Source organism: Ursus americanus, chromosome 18 (assembly GCF_024610735.1).
Source record: "Ursus americanus isolate L20-20 chromosome 18, mUrsAme1.1.p, whole genome shotgun sequence".
Classification (NCBI taxonomy): domain Eukaryota; kingdom Metazoa; phylum Chordata; class Mammalia; order Carnivora; family Ursidae; genus Ursus; species Ursus americanus.
In genome coordinates this window covers 2,509,154-2,526,548 of record NC_142144.1, presented here as the reverse complement: position 1 = coordinate 2,526,548, position 17,395 = coordinate 2,509,154, and the positions used below count along the sequence as shown (strand labels likewise).

At 60.3% G+C, this 17,395-nt stretch overlaps 1 protein-coding gene across 2 annotated transcripts in view; it reads left to right on the top strand.

Annotated features, from left to right (window-relative positions):
• COL5A1 (collagen type V alpha 1 chain) overlaps positions 1–17,395 on the top strand; it is a 165,094-nt gene that overhangs the window by 97,203 nt on the left and 50,496 nt on the right. For both annotated transcript variants that reach the window (XM_087869218.1, XM_087869217.1), the window contains exons 20-30: positions 598–642; positions 2,412–2,465; positions 2,965–3,009; positions 3,569–3,622; positions 3,845–3,889; positions 4,657–4,710; positions 8,730–8,774; positions 9,593–9,646; positions 12,957–13,001; positions 14,737–14,790; positions 17,151–17,258. In XM_087869218.1, the coding sequence (XP_087725344.1) occupies positions 598–642; positions 2,412–2,465; positions 2,965–3,009; positions 3,569–3,622; positions 3,845–3,889; positions 4,657–4,710; positions 8,730–8,774; positions 9,593–9,646; positions 12,957–13,001; positions 14,737–14,790; positions 17,151–17,258 (603 nt within the window). The remainder of the gene's footprint in view (positions 1–597; positions 643–2,411; positions 2,466–2,964; positions 3,010–3,568; positions 3,623–3,844; positions 3,890–4,656; positions 4,711–8,729; positions 8,775–9,592; positions 9,647–12,956; positions 13,002–14,736; positions 14,791–17,150; positions 17,259–17,395) is intronic.

The following is a 17,395-nucleotide window of genomic DNA, read 5'->3' as shown; positions in this document are numbered from 1 at the left end:
CTCCTGATCTGGGACCAGTCGAGCCAGGCAGCATTTCCTTCTCCAGCCGGAAGGGTTTACCCCCCAGCTGTGTGTAGGGCCCTGGCAGAGGGCTAACGTTAGGCTGCCTTGGGGTTGGCCCAGGGATCTGGTGATCGTCTGTGACTCCTTTCCACCCCAGCTTTCATCACTCACGTCCCTGTCACTTACCTTCATCCCTCTCACTCTCCCTCCCTCCCTCCCCATCATCCCTCATCCCCCTCCCTCCCTACCCAGCTACCTATTTCCCATCTCTGTCTAGCTTCTATCCCTCTCCTTATCTATCAAGGTAACCAGATCTTTGCTCACATGATTCTTCCTGTTCAGCTTTCTCCTCGTTGGAGCTGTGGTTTGTGACCTCCTGAGCAGAGTGTCCCAGGGCCCCAGATCCCACCTTTTCCCTGCAGTTTTCTGGGAGTGAGGACATTCGGGCTCCTAGCTGTACCGGGAATGGTGAATCTGGCAGAGGCGGAAGCGGCTGTGGAACAAAGCATCGTTCTGCACAACTGCCGGAAGCATTGTCTCTCGTCCAGCCTTCAGAACTTGTCTCTAAAATCCTGCCTCTTTTCTCCCCCACAGGGTGACGATGGAGAAGTCGGGCCCAGAGGGCTGCCTGGGGAACCCGTAAGTCCTGATCGCGTTCTGTCTCCTCAGCGCGGTGACGGGCTGCTCGAGGAGGCTACTCCGGCAGAACCAGGGACCGACCTAGAGCATAGATTACAGAGGGGTCAGCCTTGAAACAGAGACACATCTGGGGGATTCTCGAGGAGGGAAGAAAGGAGCACGTTAGAAAGGCTGGTAGAGCAAATATGACCTTCCCCGGAGGAAGAAGCTAACGCCTGGAGGGCTGTGGTTGAGACTCCAGGCCGCAGGCATGGTGGGCATCCAGGGTCATCGTGGTGGGTGTCCACGGTCATCATGGGGAGTGTCCAGGTCCATCATGGTGGGCGTCCGGGGCCATCATGGTGAGTGTCCGGGGTCATCATGGTGAGTGTCCAGGGTCATCATGGTGAGTGTCCAGGGTCATCATGGTGGGCGTCCAGGACCCTCATGGGGGTGTCTAGGCTGCAGGCATGGTGGACGCCCAGAGCACACCAGGCAGGTGTCCGAGGCAGTTGCAGGGACTGATCAGACAGTTTGCCGTCCCTTCTGATGTCTACACTTCCCCAAACTGGGGCCTTCCATCAGGGTGGACTTCCCGTGGCATCAAACTCTTTTTCCCAAGCTGACCTCTGTTCGTGGCCCAAGCACATTTCCTTGGTGACAAAGAACACCATTTACATTTCACTTATGGTTACTTTTCAAGTGTCTCACTTTTGTTGTCCACGTGGCCACGGCCATATGCACCTGGCGATGTTAACCGAGGAAAGATATTGTGGACGTGGCACAGAGAGCCTGGGGCTGCGCTCACACATTCACTGGGGACTGAATTACACCCTGGATGTCTGATTAGCCCCTAAAGAGGATCCATTACCCAGTTCTCTCCTTAACACACGTCTAAGTGGTACCTTCTGGGTTATTAACTCCTAGAAAGCATTTACAGGGCCAGGCATTTAAATGACGAAGGGAACAGTTACATAGCAACGAGCGTGGGAAGGATTCCTCCTCCACGGCATCTGAAGAGCGTCCACCAAAATTAAGGGTGCCCGTGCCTTGGTTAGGGCTGGATGATCTCCCAGCCAGCAGGACGGGTGTGAGTGGATTGGGATGGGGCTCCTTCGCGTGGTGGGCAACGGCTCTGCTGTGCCGCCTTCTGAGTCTCGTGACTTGGGGCCGTGTCCCTCCACAAGCACAAGGGGCTGTCCGCACACGTGTCCCTCGCTGCAGGGGAGGGAGGGGCTGAGCTCTGGGATGTGGTGTTCCAGGAAAAACCTGAGCCCCACGCGTTGTCTCTGCATTTGGCTGTCACGTCCCCATCAGTGTGTCCTCCCTCCGCCTTCTGGCATCAGAAATGCAGTTGTGTGTCCCTGCATGGAGAGATCTGAGAGGAGCCAGTAATGAGACGTGGACAAAGGCGCACCGTGCAGCAGACTGTCTTTGTGGCCTCCGCGAGGAGAGCTTTTGTGTGCGCCTGCCCTGAGCGAGTGTGAAAGAGCCCCCTTGACTTGAAAGTCTCCCCTTGCTCTGAGGGCACACCCTTGATCCCCGGTCTGAGCCGCCCGTTAATTGCTGGGTCCTGCCTCTGCTTCCCAGAGCCGAGGTAGAGAGGTGGGGTGGGGTGAGGAGGTAACGCCGGCGAGCACAGGGCGCTGGCCATGCTTTCCTGGGGAGATGTGGACACCTGCGTGGCAGCAAAGGCTCTGAGAGGAGCGAGGCTGCAGGACTTGCCTGGGGCAGCGCTGGGGTGGGGACTCTTGGCCAAGTATGGACAGCCTTGCTCATTCCTCTTGCAGGGGCCGCGTGGTCTGTTGGGGCCGAAGGGGCCCCCGGGCCCTCCTGGACCTCCGGTAAGGCCTGTCACCTCTGCACGTCTGTCCACTCGGACACTTGCCCAGGGCTAGTTGAGGGCCACAGGGCTCTGCTGCTCACAGGCAGAGAGCCCTCCAGCAGGTGTGGCGTCGCGGGTGGGGACACGGAGGCCAGCGGGCTGTGCGGCTCTCCCATTCCTCACACGGCACGTGCTGCTATCAACAGTCCCCGGGGCGCCTCATGTTCTCCTGGGAAGGTTCTGGGAGGAGGCAGCCTGTGGGTCTGGTGGGGCCCTGTCCCGGTGGGTGGCTTCCCCGGGCCTGCCCCACCCGATGCTGCGGCCCGGCAGCTCCACTGACCCCTGTCTGATTGAGCCTGTGGGATTATTTAGGACCAACCCTTGCCCTGTCCCCAGAGGGTGTGCCATCCCAAGACACGTGGCCAGGACACCAAGCCGAGTGGGTGGGATTTTCCCTGTGAGCACCGTGAACTCTTTAGCATTCTGTCTTGGTTTTCTTTTCTTTCCATCTCATCCAGGGTGTGACGGGGATGGACGGCCAACCAGGCCCGAAAGGAAACGTGGTAAGTCTCCGGGGTCTGCCACCTGCCTGCTGCCATCAAACTGGATTGGGATCCGAGGAGGAGGGCGCAGGCCCTGAGCCCTAGCCGCACGGAGTTGGCAGGGGGAGAGCTGGCCGCCACGGCCCGGGCTTGTTCCCACTCGAGCCCACCCACAGCCGCACAGGCACCGAGGGAACTCACCCTCTCCCTGCCCTGTGCCCCGGTGAGGGGCCTGCACTGTGAGCCCAGCCCACGAGACGTAGGTCACATGGCTCTACCAGGAGACTTTAGCACAAGGTTTTGGGAAACATTCTGCCAAACAGAATACTGTCTGGTCCGTTCCCTTCCTGGGCTCCTTCCTGGCGGCTGTCTGGCTGCGCTGGGGGAAACAACCCCTCGCATCAGGGTCAGCATGGAGAGCCTCGCAGGTGCCAGGGCCTGGTTCCCCTCTGCCATGGCGCCACCTGCCTCTTCCTGCCTGGGCATCGTCCTCTGACGCTGGTGTTGGGCATGAGAGCAGATTGCTTCCCTGCCTGCCCACCAGAGTCCCCATCAGTGTCCTTGCTCTTGTTCCCTCTAGGGCCCCCAGGGAGAGCCCGGCCCCCCGGGACAGCAGGGAAACCCAGGTGCCCAGGTAAGTGAGTGGCAGGGGACAGCGGGGAGGTGTGGGTCACCCCTGGGGTGCCCTGGGCCCCGTGCTGCCAGTCCCAGCCAAAGGCACCTACAGCCTAGATGTGACCTAGAACCGGTTGTTGGTGCCCGGATGAGGGAGAGGGTGCTGGGAAAGGTGGACGGGTGGCAGGGGGGAGTTTGGCCAACTGCCTTGACCTTTCCCGCCCTACTCCTCCTCTCCTAGGGTCTTCCAGGCCCCCAGGGTGCTATCGGTCCTCCAGGAGAAAAGGTGAGTGGGCTGTGCAGGTGTAGGGACGGTCCCACCTGCTGGCAGGGTGTGTTCCCGCCCATGGGAAGCTCATCCCACCGGGGTCCAGGCCGCGGGAGTGCTGGGCATCCCCAGCCCGTGTGTGCTTCTGTCCTCCCCCAGAGGCAGGGAGGCTCAGCTCCCTCTGCACTGAGCGGAAGAGCTCAGGGGCAGAGTGGGGATCTTCGTCTTTCACTGATCACAAATTCACTCAGTTACCCGTTCGTTCATTGTCTAGGTATGTAGAGGGCTGCCGGGTTTAGGAAGAAAAGCAAACAAGGGTACTCGGTTAAATTCGGATATTGGTCATTTGCCTGACGTCCAGATTTAAATGGACGTCTTGGTGTTGTTTTATTTTGTGTTTGCTAAATCTGGCGACCCTAAGTGTATGCTGGGCACCTGCTGAGAGCTTGTGCTCAACCCACGTGCTTCACTTGGCCCCGAGCTGCGTCTCTGGTGTGGTTCTCAGGACCACAGATTGCCGGCAGCACCGGGAACGCCGCCTGTCTGCGCTTGGCGGGCGGATTTTGTTCGGTAGCAAAACCTGCAGGCCCGGGAAACAGCAGAGGGCGAGGGTCCTCCCGCTCTGGGTGCTTTGGTTGCTGGAAGCTTCCATGCCTCTGAGCATCCATTTCAACAAACGTTCTTTGAGCAGAAATGTTGAGAAGTGCCCTTGGGGGCAGGTGGAGGGTGGGGCAGCCCAGGGAAGAGGCGACCCCAGGGCTCACGGGGTCTCTGGTTTGTTCTAGGGTCCCCTGGGTAAACCAGGCCTCCCAGGAATGCCCGGTGCCGATGGACCCCCGGTGAGTACCCTGCCCGCCTCACCCCTTCACAGAGTGCCTGGCCTGGGGACCCCCAGGGGCGGAAACCTGGCGCCCAGGCCCGAGGCCACCCCCCTCTCCCCTCATTTCCTCTCTCCCACCTCCTCGGATGAAGACCTGATGGATTGCGACCCTGCTTGCTCAGTAATTACTGGGCTTTGGACACACTTTTCCATAATGGGCTCCAATCAAGGGGTGGGGACTGCATGAATAGGAACCTGAGTTATTTATCGGGGTGCTGCTTCACGACCAGAGCCCAGCCTGCATTTTTAACTCCGAGGAGGGTGGGCTGGGCCCCGAGCCGGCCCCTCTGTCACTGGTGTTTGGAGGGAAGGACAGCGTGCGCGCCGAGTGTATTTTTAGCGATCGCACACTGGGAAGAAGGGTATTCACGAGCCGTTTGCAATGTGTGAGCACAGCTGTGGAGCCAAATCGGATGGCGCCTAGAAATAGCGAGCCGGGGACGGGTCCAATCCGCAGCTGAGCTGTCGGGGGAGGGTGGGGTGGGGAGGTGACACAGGGTCAGTGCGTGTGAGTATACACGGATTCATCTGCACCCACCGCCCTCTTTGCAAGCTGCTGGTGGGATTTGGGGATTTGAGTTTTTTAAAGAGGATTCAGGTGGTGCTGCATACACAGCCCGTTTCCAAAAACAAGACCGGCTGAGTTACCTGTTTCAGACAGGGCGTACTTTATTGTTCTAATCAAGCCCTTAAGGATGAAGCAAGAGCTCAATATGGTGACAGTTAATTGGTGACTGTTTAAGGCACAACCGTCTGCTTCCCTTTCCATGTGGAGCGTGGTTCCGTCCAGGGCATCGCAGGTCCGCCACCGCCCTGTCCTTCTCTGAGCCAGCGGCTCACCTGCCCCACCGCGCCTGAGCTGCCCCGGGCCTCCCGCGTCCCCCCGTGTCCACGCGTCTGCGAGCGCGGACATCGGATGTCGCTTCCCTCCTTTAACTTACGTTCACACTTAATTTCCTCTTCTGATTATAAAGTAACACATCTTGTTAGGGCAAATTAGCGAAGTAAATGAAATGACAACAAAATGAAAACCACCTTGACGCCCTCTCAGAGGGCAGACCCACGTACGGAAGGCGGCACGTCTCCTCGCGGGCACTCTCCCTGTGCGTGTTCCGCGGCGTCTGATGTGAGGGGCGTCTCCTGCAGCAGCCCCCCGGGGGAGAGCGTGCCGGGCTGGGGCGGGCTGTAGACCCCCACCTCCCTGACCTGCCTGCTCCCGCCGGGGCGGCCCCCGCCCCGTCCCTGCTGACATCTCCTCCGACACGCTAGGCGCCCTGAAGGGTACAGTTTTCTCCCCACGTATCAGACCCCCTGCCCGTGGGGCCCGTAGGCTGCCTCTCCTGGGCTCTGCACTTCTGCTCCCCCAGCGAACATGCCAACCTGAGACAGGAATGCCGGGCGGACCCGTGTGAGTGTGGCCGCCCGCAGGTCCTTCACGCGGCAGACGCCACTGGGAACCCGTGTCGCAGCTCCAACAAGCCAGCCGGTTGTCTCCCGTGAATTTGCAGGGGTAGGGACATGGGAACACTCTGGTTCCCGAGGCCGTGCGCTGCCGGTCACCCTTAAAGAGAGGGTTTTGTTTCTTCCTTCCCTCGAGTTGGTTGGGTTTGGCTTCAGCTGCAGGAAGGAAGGTTGATCTAAAGCCCTTCAGAAGGAGGGAGTGTTTCGGGCAGATGCGTGCTGGGGTGCGTGGTTAAATCATCCCGGAGAGCTCACGACGGGAGATGGGGATGTGAATTATGGTTTGAAGGAATATGACAGAGCCAGTAAAAACCGACTTTCGGCGAGCATTCGGTGACATGAGGAAAGGCCCACCACGCAATATTAAATTAAAACCGCATCACGCGATGCCAGTTTTGCGTAGGTGGAAGATTGATCCGAGGGACCTTATCACAATTAGCCAGGGTTGCTGCGGGCGGCGAGGTTATGAGGGACCTCGTCCGCTTTTCCACTTGCCTGATGGGCTACAGAGAACATATATTACTTTCTTAATCAGAAAAATATCAACTACACGTAATTTAAGCTTTATTATTTTTCCATTATACAAGTATATGCTCGTTACGGAGTATTGCAAAAATGCAAACAAAGCAGAGGAGGGGAGACAGCGGGCCTTTCCCTGGGGGAAAGTCAATCTCTGATTTTGATGTATTTCCTTTCAATATTTTTCTGTTCTGACATTTTTAATAAGTGTGCTTTGTGCTTTCCCCCCTCGCAGTTGCTCTCATTCTAGTAATTCAGGCTCCATTCAAATAACGCTTATAATTACGGTAATTGCTGACGCATGTTGGCGTTTTGCACCGTGCTGGGCGCAGTCCTGAGTGCTTTGCAAACCTGCTCTTTCCGTCTCCGCAGCGACCCTGCGGGGCAGGCACACGACCGCCTGCCCCTAGCGTGTGTGTCACTTGGAGCCCGGGGCTCGAGCACCCCCAGCTGCCCTCCCTGTGCCCCCAGGTCCTTAACCAAAATACGTCTGTGGTGGCTGGAAACTGGAGTAAAATCCCCCAGAAGCCACGTGGCAGAGAGGGGGCAGGATCCACTCCCTCCCGGTCACCCCGAAGCAGGACACCTTCTTCTTGGCACTTTTTGGGCCCAGCCCCGTGACCACAAGGCGCTGGCGCCGCGAGCCTTGTTTCTGAAAGGCAGCATGGCGGACACGGTGTCCCCCTTGGGCCAGAGCAGCAGGTGTGAGCCATCTGGTGCCTGATTTCCCTCAAAGGCGGGCACCCCCAGGCTCCCCATGCCCTGAGGCTCCCTAAGGGCACCCCGCCCTGCAGAGGGTGTAGCTCCCCGCTTGCTTTGCCCTCGGGGCAGGCTGTTTGCAACAGCATTAAATCCAGTTGCACAACTAATGAAAAAGGAGCACCCACAGATCACTTATTTGGAGGTGAGATTTAGGTCCCCACCATGCTGCTGTGTTCTCGAAGTAGAGCCCTCGATGTTTAGAACGCTCAAGCTGAAAGGACACCTAGTCCACCCTCTCCTTTGACACAGGAGGCAGTGGAGGCCCAGAGAGGGCAAGTGACTTCCTCAAGGTCACACAGTGGGTCGGGTGTAACCAGGCCTAGAATCAGACACTGCCCTGCCAGCATCCTCACCACACCGCACGGCCTCTTTCCCGGAATCCTTGGGGGTATGTCCAGACACAGAAGGGTTTCCCTTTCTGCTTTTATTTCTGGGCTTGCCTCGTGAACTCAAAGGTATAAAACTAATGACCGACCTTGGCTGGAAAGTCCAAGAGCTCACGTTTCTGAGAATGGGATTGGTTGGGGCTCAGGTAGACAGCGTGGTGGCCCGGGGGCTGTGACCACGTCTGCTGGGCCATGGCTCCGAGCCCGTGTCATGGGAGCAGGTCGGCCCTTCAGCCTGCACCAGCTGGGAGGCTGGGAGGCAAACTGCCCGAAGACTTAGGGATGCACCGGGACCCCAGTCGAATGACAGGATGTGGCCTCTGTCCTGACACCAGCCTGCCCCCCCCTCACGTCCCCCAGCATGAGAAAGTGTGTCCTACAGACCGCATGGCGCCTGCCCGTCTGGGAAGCCAGCGTGTCCAGACCCCCGGTCCCACGTTATCCCTCCTTGTTCGGCACAGAATCCTTGATGCGAATGCCTTGTTGTCACGGTCGCGGCATACCTGCACGTGGGGGCGGGCTGGGCGCTAGTGAGTCCGGTGACATCATCGTGCGTGGATCCCACCTGCGGGCATCGAAGCACGTTCTCCTCCACGCCAGCTCGGGTTGTTGCTGGGCCTGCCACGGATCCCACGTTACAGAGGGGACAGCCGGGGGTCAGGGCTGAAGGACTCGCCCGGGGCCACACAGCTGGGAGTGAGCTCCACACTCGGCTGCCTGATGCCTTTGACTTCCACCTCTCTGGCTGGGGGCGTGGGGGGAAAGGGATGGGAGGCCCGGCTCTCCCTCCCACACGTGACAACAACTATGGGGGGGTGGCCACTAACACCCACCTTCTCTCTCCTGACAGGGGCACCCTGGCAAAGAAGGCCCTCCAGGAGAGAAAGGAGGCCAGGTGGGTTCAGAAGGGAATGAGTGGGGGCAGCTGGGCCCTTCCTCCAGTGTCTGTGCCCAGGGGACCCAGCCGGGGGATGGGGACGAGGACCTCCACAGCCTTTTAGGTCCCTGTGACCCCTCCCCACCCTTGGTTACTGCACATGGGGGTGCAGGCACAGCCATCACCTTGGCCACACAAAAGCTGGGTGATCATGCAGGTCCTGGGCCGGGGGTTCCTACTGACCTGCTCGGTGCGCTGGGGGGGGTCTCTCACCCGCTTAGTGCACTGGGGGGGGCTCGCACCTGCTCAGTGTGCTGGGGGGCTCATACCCGCTCGGTGCACTGGGACAGTGGTCAGCAAGGCCCTTTGGCTGTCAACGGCATCCCTTCCCAGATAGTCAGCCCTTTTCCCCTTGTCCCCGCCAGAGGCTGTCCCATGTCATCTGAGGTGCCTCTGCTGGGTCTGTGCTCCTTTCAGGGCAGCCCGGCCCTCCCAAAGCATCAGAGCCCCGTCCCCATCTCGCTGCCCCACTCCCACACCCCCCCTGCTGGGCCGGGGCCACAGTTGGATTGGTCCCTGGTGTTCTTACTCATCACGGGACACGGCCTGCACGTCCGCCTTCTTGGGGGGGGGGGCTGGGTCCTGTGGGAGCAGGTCCTGCGTGTCTCCTGAGGAGCCTCTTCCGAGGGTCTGATCTGGGATGCCCGCTCTGCTCAGAGCAGGGGGACTTTGCTGGTGGAAGGCAAGCTTTCCGGCTGTGTGGGGAGGACCCAGGAGGACACAGCCATGCCTGCCCACCCGAGTCAGAGCTGATGGTCTTTCTCCTATCATTTCAGGGCCCGCCTGGCCCCCAGGGCCCCATCGGCTATCCGGGTCCTCGAGGAGTCAAGGTGAGATTCTTGGTGCTTCACGACTTTCTGGAGGTCAGGGTTCAGCTAGCAGGGCACGGCAGCCCTGGTCCCCCCGAGCTTGTAGGATCCCGGGACAGAGGGCCTGGGCAGGCAGGGAGTGACCATCTGGGGCCAGGATGGGCTGATCCTGAGCAGGGGATGTCTGGTGAGTCTGTGACAACACAGGCAGCCGGACGGTGGCCGTCTGTCCATCTGTCGGGACGCGGCTCTAGTTGTTACCCAGTTCCCGCTCCCTCCCAAGCCCCCAGGGACACACACCTCAGCCAGGGGAAGAGCCCAGCACTCTCTCATGGGGATGCTGAGAAAGGCAGCTTCCGGGCCCTTTGTGTGTCCGGAGAGAGCGAGCCCGTCCCCGTGCATAACACCTGGGCAGACCGAGCAGCCGGGGGCAGGTGGGGGTGTTGGTGGGAAATGTCTGATTATCCACAATTGTGTTTCCACCGCTGCAAGCCTCCTGGAACCTGGTTAAACGGGGCGCAGAGCTCCAGAGCGACACCCACAGCACGTCTGCTCCGCCGGAGCTAACCGTGTTTGCTTTGAGTCGCGTAATGTAATCTCCAGTCACGCCGGCTCTCTGGACACGCCAGGCACGTTTATATGGAGACGGATGTGCCCCGAAGAACGTGTGCTGGGCGGGGGGCTGGCGGTGCTCTGCGTTCTCCGAGAATGGTGATGGCCTAGCATCTGGAAGCTCCAGGTAGTTCTGGGGCTTGAAGAAAGCTAATGGAGTCTTCCCTCCAGAATGACTTTAACTCGATGTGAAGGGAAATACGTAGCCATGTATACACACACAGCTCGCTCAGCCCAAGCAGTTTGCAAGAACACACCCACGGGCTCTCGTGGCCAGGCCACGTCGTTTACGATGCTGCGTGCTCCCTGGACATTCTTGCCCATTGGGATCGTGGCTGGCCTGTGCTGTGAAGGATGGAGAAGCCAAGACCTCAGGGTTCAGTACTGTGCCCCAGGTTAGCCTAACATCGGTGCCTCAGTCAGGACTCAGACCCAGACCTGCTTATTCTGCTCCAAGTGCCCCGGGCCAGACCCCGCGCCACCTGCCACGTGTCCCAGGAGTCACAGCGTGCCGAGGGCCCGAGCCGCTGCAGACTGCCTGCCCTGGGGCCGGGAGCCCTAGGAAGACCTGCTTTCTCCCCGAAGCAGGCTCTTAGCAGCACGCCTAGTGAGTCTTACAAGGATGATTATTTAGCAGAAATGCTGATGATGTGAGCTCTTGCGTGTTTATTTTACAAATTCTTGTCGCATAGCAAAAGCGTCTGTCAGCTCCGTACGTGGCTAATTGCATAATGCCGTGTCTGTGAGCTGAAAGGTGTTTGCTTTAAAATGTTTATGGAGGGTGCTCTTATCTTGTCTATCTGATTAAAATTCATTCATGCCACAAGCGATCCAGTTAGACTTGGAAGCAGAGAGTGGGAGGAAAAGCAATGAACGCTCTTTTCATTAGAGAAATACATTCTCCTTCCCCGGGCTTTGGAGACTGTCAGTGGAGTCCGCAGCCTGGGGGGCAGCAGGCGCCCAAGGGAGGTGATGGCGCAGGGCGGGGAGGTGGCGAGCTGTCACCGGTAGGGATGGCCAGCCCTCGGTAAGGGAGGCCTGGCTCTTCTCCACCAAGTCCTGCCTTCCTCCTGGGAAGTGCCCCTCTGTGTGCTTTCATTTCCCCACCCTTCTGAGAGCTGTCTGTGTGGCCTTGACCGTCAGCAAAGTCACATCCACCATCCTGCAGGAGCCGGACGGGCTGGTGGAAGGGCCTGAATATGAAGTCTGTTGAGGCCTTGGGCAAAGCCCTGTCCCTCTGCGGCTCCTTTGTTTTCTGTCCCCCAGGGCTGGCCCACGAGGGCCACAGTGGATGCTGCAGTCCCGCGGTTCTCAACCAGGGCAGATTCGTGCCCCCGGGGGACATCGGGGGACATTTTTTTACTGTCCCTCCTCGGGGGGAGCCTACTGTCATCTAATGGCTAGGGGTCAGGGGTGCCGCTCAACACCCCTGCTGTGTACATGGCAGCCCCCGTGACAGGTGACCCAGCCCTGAATGTCAGCAGAGCTGTGGCTCAGAGATGTGGTCTGTTTGGCCCCTGGGCCACATTTCCCCGGCCTCTGACCTGGGTCGCGAAACGGTAGAACTTTAGGTCCAGGAAAGGTGGGCAGGGGAAGACCGCCCCGCCAGCATGGCAGGAGGAGGAAGCTGGTGCCCGAGCCCCCAGGGCATCAGAGTTTCATGGCAACTGCGCCACTCCTCTACCCTAAGGCGTTGGGCCACCTGGCCCCAGAGGAGGCCGCACCCCCCAGGCCAGTCCCAGCTCCGTGTCTGGCTCGAGCTTGGCTTAGGGCTCCCGCTCAGTCCCTGGGAGGAGGCGCAACCCGCACAGTCTGTGCGAAGCTCTTGCCGCGGGAGGGCTGCTGGCAGTCCGAGGGACCCCGGGAGGTGGCCTGGCCATTCTGCTGGGAGCCTCAGGCGGAACCAGATGGCAGGCCCGGCCTCTCTCTAGGGTCCTGCAGGCAGCGGGCTTCTGGGAGTCGGTGGTCAGTTCTGCTCCCTGCTCGGAGGGCCGAGATCATGGCCACCTAACTCCATTCCACGGATGGCTTTATGTGGCCTGGGCGCAGTGCTGACACCGGGGTGGGGGGTGTCACAGGGACAGGGACATGTCCCTCCCTTACAGTTCCTGTTTGGCACAGAGATGAGGTATGTTCTGAGCTGATTATTGTTGGCAGTGCTGCCATTGTTATTAATCGGTGATTAATATGATTATATCTATTATCATGTATTAATAATACAGAATGACAGTAGCACATTGCTCTTGGTAATTGAGCACACACGGTGTGCTGGGGCTTGTCCGGTGTTCTCCTCCCACCAACAGTAACAGGGTAATGCTTGTCTTCACCCCCACTTTCAATGGGGAAACTGAGGCACCAGGCACCTGGGACTGTGTCAGAGGCCACAGCACTGGGGCCGGGACCTGATTCCAGAGCCCGTGCTGAGGCCTCACATCCCACCTGCTCCCCAGATCTCAGAGAGGCGTATGTTTCTGGCAGAGGGTGGGATGTCAGTGGAGGTCACCTGGGAATCGCTGGCACGGGGGGCCTCACATGGGTGCGGTGATAGGAGGTGGTCCGAGTCCACGGAGCCCTTCCTTTGAGACTGGGAGCGCGAGGGAGCTTGCCTGGGTTGGGGCCGCTGAGCGCTCACCCTCCTTGGTATTTGGAGTGTAGACCCTTTCCTTCCGAGAAATCCGGGGAGGCTCTGACTCACTCCCTTTCCTTTGTGTTTGCACAGGGGGCAGATGGCATCCGCGGTCTGAAGGGCACCAAGGGCGAGAAGGTGAGTGCCCCTTCCTTCCTGCCGTGGCCGCCTGGAGCACGCGGCCCAGAGTGGGGTTCCGGCGGGGGGCTCCGCCGTGACAGCGCTAGCCGCAGCTGAGGCTGCTCTGGCCTCTGGAGTGGAGGGTTTTGATGCACCCGGAACCAGACATTTGCAAAAGGAGATACAAGTCGAGGAGGACAGGCTGTGGGTGCCCCTCCCGGCGGGGCTGAGGGGCTGGGGCTTTGCACCCTCTGCCCAAGGCCGGGGCTCTGGCCCAGCACACAGCCCGCCCCTCTCCTGCGGAGGCCGGCGGACGCCCCACGCCCCACTCCCGGCCGGCCGCCTTGCAAGGGGGGGGACGAGGCGTCGCGCTGCTGCAGAGCCGGGCGTGGAGGGAAAGCCGCGCCGCCATGGCCTCCCACTGCACCAGGCATGGGGCCTCCCCCGTGGCACCTGCCAGTCCCGAGGTGGCTCGTCACATGGCCGCCCTGGACGGGGATGGCATGGAAGCCGGACCCTCAGTGCTGTGGCGTTTGCTCAGCGCCCGGCCTGTCTCTCTTCCCAGCCGGTTGCCTGGTGAAAGGCACGAACTCACACACGCTGCCTCAGTTCCCCCTGGGGAGCGGCCAGGGCAAGGCAGGCCTCTGAGCCCTCGTTCTGGGGCATCTGAAGTGGGAGGACGGAGGGCTAGTGGAGTCAAGGCCGCACACACGCCCCACAGGGCAGACCGTGTCCCACCAGCAGGTCCCGTCTCCCCGATTTCCTGGCCGGTCAGCCCAGGCCCCGTGTCTGTTGGAGCGGCTGCCTGGAGCCCCCGGAGTGCCACGTTTGTCTTGTCGCTTCTGTGCGTTAGTCAGAGACAGGGCTGCTTGAGGGAATGCGGATTGGGTCGCGTGGCGCAGGCCTCTGCCCCAGGAGGGTCACTGCACAGCCCCTGAGTCGGTTCTGGGGTGGGGGGTGGGGAGCCGCCTCCCGGGACCTTGGCACCCTATGAGGCTGGTGCGGATGAGTCCCTGGCACTTCACGGAGCAGCAGCGGCCTGGGGAGGAACGAGTTCTCGCCCTGTCCCAGAAAGCTGCCTCCCTCTGGGTCTGAGCTCCTGGCCGGCCTGGGTGTTGAGGACCAGGCCCTGAATGGGCAAATGAGAGCAGGACGCAGGGCCTGGGCACTGGGAGGGAAGGGCAAGCCAGGTGGCCCTGTGCGAACCACCTGACGGTCTCTGTGGGTGCCTCCGTGGGGACTCGAGTGGACAGCAGGCCACTGACATGTGAATCGCCAAATTCACAAATAGCAGGAACGTGTCCCGCCGACCCAGAAAATGCAGGACTGTGTCACTGAGGGCTGGGCCCATAGCAGGACTGCCCGAGCCCCAGGCCCTTCCCTCCCCTGCAGCGCTCATGGGTCCTGGTTTCCGTGGGGTGTCTTCCCTGCAGCCCCCCTCCTTTGCTTGCTGGTCAGCAGTTACTGGGCCCCCGCGGTGCCTGGACGGACTGAGCTGTGTGCACGGGGGCCATCTGTGCACAGCTGTGCTGGGCGCTGGGCTGGGGATCGTGAGCTTGGCCCCATGACCGCAGAGGGTTTGGGCGACACCCTTCATGAGGGATGGCTCGTGCACTCAGAAGCCCCCAACCCAACATGTCCCGTGCTTGTGTGGCAGCTCTGGGGCTGGGGGCCCCGTGCTGAGTGTGGGGGGCAGGCCATCGGGGAGGTGGGCTCTTTCATGCAGCCCAGGCACTGTCTCGTCCCTTGTCAGGGTGAAGACGGCTTTCCTGGGTTTAAAGGAGACATGGGCATCAAGGGTGATCGGGTGAGTGTTTTGGGGGTGTCAGTGGGGGGCAGGGAATGATGTTAGGGCTGGGGGAGGGGCTAAGGGGGGGCCTTGGAGTGGGCTGGGGAGGGGACAGGGTGGGGCTGGGGCAGGGCTGCAGGGCAGGGCCTGCAGAGCGGCCTGGGGAGGGCTGGGGTGTTTGGGGCCATGGGACAGCTTTCCACGATGGAGGTGAAGCCAATGTGGGGGCTCCTGGCCCTCAGGTGGGGATAGCTGGGGGCCCAGAGGCCTGGCTCTGCGCGTGTCCCCCTCACTGGCCCCTCATTTCTGGCTCAGAGCCACGGCGGCTCTCGTCTGGTATTAACCCCCCATTACTGGGGTCGCCTGTGGTCACCTGGCCCCTGTGCCCCGTGTCCTCACCCTGCACAGGGGGGCAGTGGAGACTTGTGTTCTGGCCAACACAGTAGACAGCAGAGCACTTCATTTAGCTCCGAAGGGTGGGAGCATTGCGGGGGGCAGAGGGGAAGGGGCTGCAGACATCCTCTGACCAGGGAGGGCCGGGGTCCCTGCCCACCCCCACAGCATCTCAGTCCGCCAAGCGTTCTTGCGTGTTTTTAGGCCCCCAAGCAGCTTCTGTGTTCTGTAAGCTCATTCTGGGCTATTAGAAGCTGCAACAGACCCGTTGTTTTTAATGAATAATTCAGCTCAGCTCCAGAGGAAGCTGGTCGGTGTTGGGAGAGGCGGGGGCTTGCTCACATGGCAGGCGCCCAGCAGCAAGCCAGTGGCTGCGGCTTCATCTAAATGAGGGGGGGTGCAGAGACGCGGGAGGGAGTGTCCGGGTAGCGGGCCCGTTCCCACCGTGGTGCGGGCACTGTGAAGCTTCCCTCCCAACCTCAGAGTGAGGCCAAGCCCGGGCAGGAGGGAGCCAGGTGCCTGGGCCACCCAGTGGGCACGGCCACGGCAGCAGCTGGACGCACACCTGGACAGACGGCTGTCAGCTGACACAGGGCTGTAATGCGGCTGCCGAAATTATTCCCTGACAAGGCGGCCTGCAGGTGCCTTTTCAGAACTTGCCAGAGCCCGAGAGCCCCACACGCTTGGCGCAGTGTCCCAAACTCAAAAGACAGAGGCAATCTTGGCCTCTATCAAAGGAGGAGAAATAAAAGAGAAAGATTCGTTTCACAGTTATGTCCCAGTTATGTTCCTGCTAAACACAGCCGTTCCAGAACTTTCTCCATGGTGACAGGACTCCGACTCCCCACATCGGAGGGGCCTTTCTGTTCAGCTGGTCAAAGTCCTTTTTCTTCTGCCGCTGACAAGGCAGGAGCCTGCATTTGGGGTCTGTATTATGAGGATACATTTTCAAAAGAGATTGCACAAAAAGCGCTTGCCAGGCACATGCCAGGCTGTGTGAGCCGGCCCGCTGCTAGAATTAGGTGAGACCGGGAGCAGGGATACTTCCTTACCCAGGGACCCAGAGTCATCGGTCTTAATTTCCCCCAGAGAGAAATTTCTGTCCAGCATTTGGCATTTTCTAGGTGCTCAGTCAATGTGTGAAGGACTCTTCTGTTGATGAAGAAAAGCACTTGTTAGAGACTGAGGGTCCTGGGCCTGCAGACACCCTGGGCCTTACGAATAGGGGGGTTACTGGTCTTCATCCGTGCAGCGTGCATTTTTGTTCCGGGCGGTATAGCTGTTCCATGGCTGCTCCTGGGGGCCAGTGATCGGAGGGAAACTCGGCAGTGGACAGGGAGCCAGGGTGGGTGCTCAGATGCTGGGCCGGCATGCTGCTCTTGACCTCGGCAAGCCCCCAGACCCTTGCTCTTGTCTGGGCCCAGGGCTCCCCATCTGTACTGTGGGCGAATTGGATGGGGCGGTGTTTGGGACCCTGACATTTCTGGGACATGTCCCATGGTCTCCTGTGTGCCAGCCATGCCCAGACAGCTGCCCAGCCAGGGGCTGTGGTCCGTCCCTATGCCTCTTGGGGCTTCAAGGGAAAAGGCAGGCCCCTTTACACGGGCTATTCTGCTGTATTTGGGGAAGGAGCAATTCAGAGCTCCCCGTGTTAACCGGTTATCTCAGCCAAGAGGGGCTCATTTGGAGAAGGTAACTGGGAAGCAGGAGCGCACGGCTTTGAGAAGAGAGCCGCCCACCTCTGTGCAGAGGGACGGTGTGGCCGTTCAGCAGAGCCCAATAGCCTGCTGCACGCTGCTCTCGTCTGGTCTGACCCAAGCATGTTCCATCTGCTTGAGGCCTCCTGGTGGGCTGAGTGGCCTGAGCAGTCCTACCCCAAGGACTTACCCGGGACCCGGATTCTCAGGCCCAGAAGGGCCATGGGAGTTGTGTGGTGGGGGGTAAGACTGGGGGTTCTCCCTCACCTTCTCTTTTCTGACCTGCAGGGGGAGATCGGCCCCCCTGGTCCTAGAGGAGAAGATGGCCCCGAAGGCCCGAAGGGTCGTGGAGGTCCGAACGGTGACCCTGGTCCTCTGGGACCCCCCGGGGAGAAGGTAGGTGACTTGGGATCCTCCACTGCTCCCCGGGGGACAGACCCTTCCAATGGCCTTGGCTGTCCAGCGGGTGACTCTGCCAGGCTGAGGCCCCCAGATGGGGATGGGCGTGATCTGACACGGGTCCTGTCCCATTT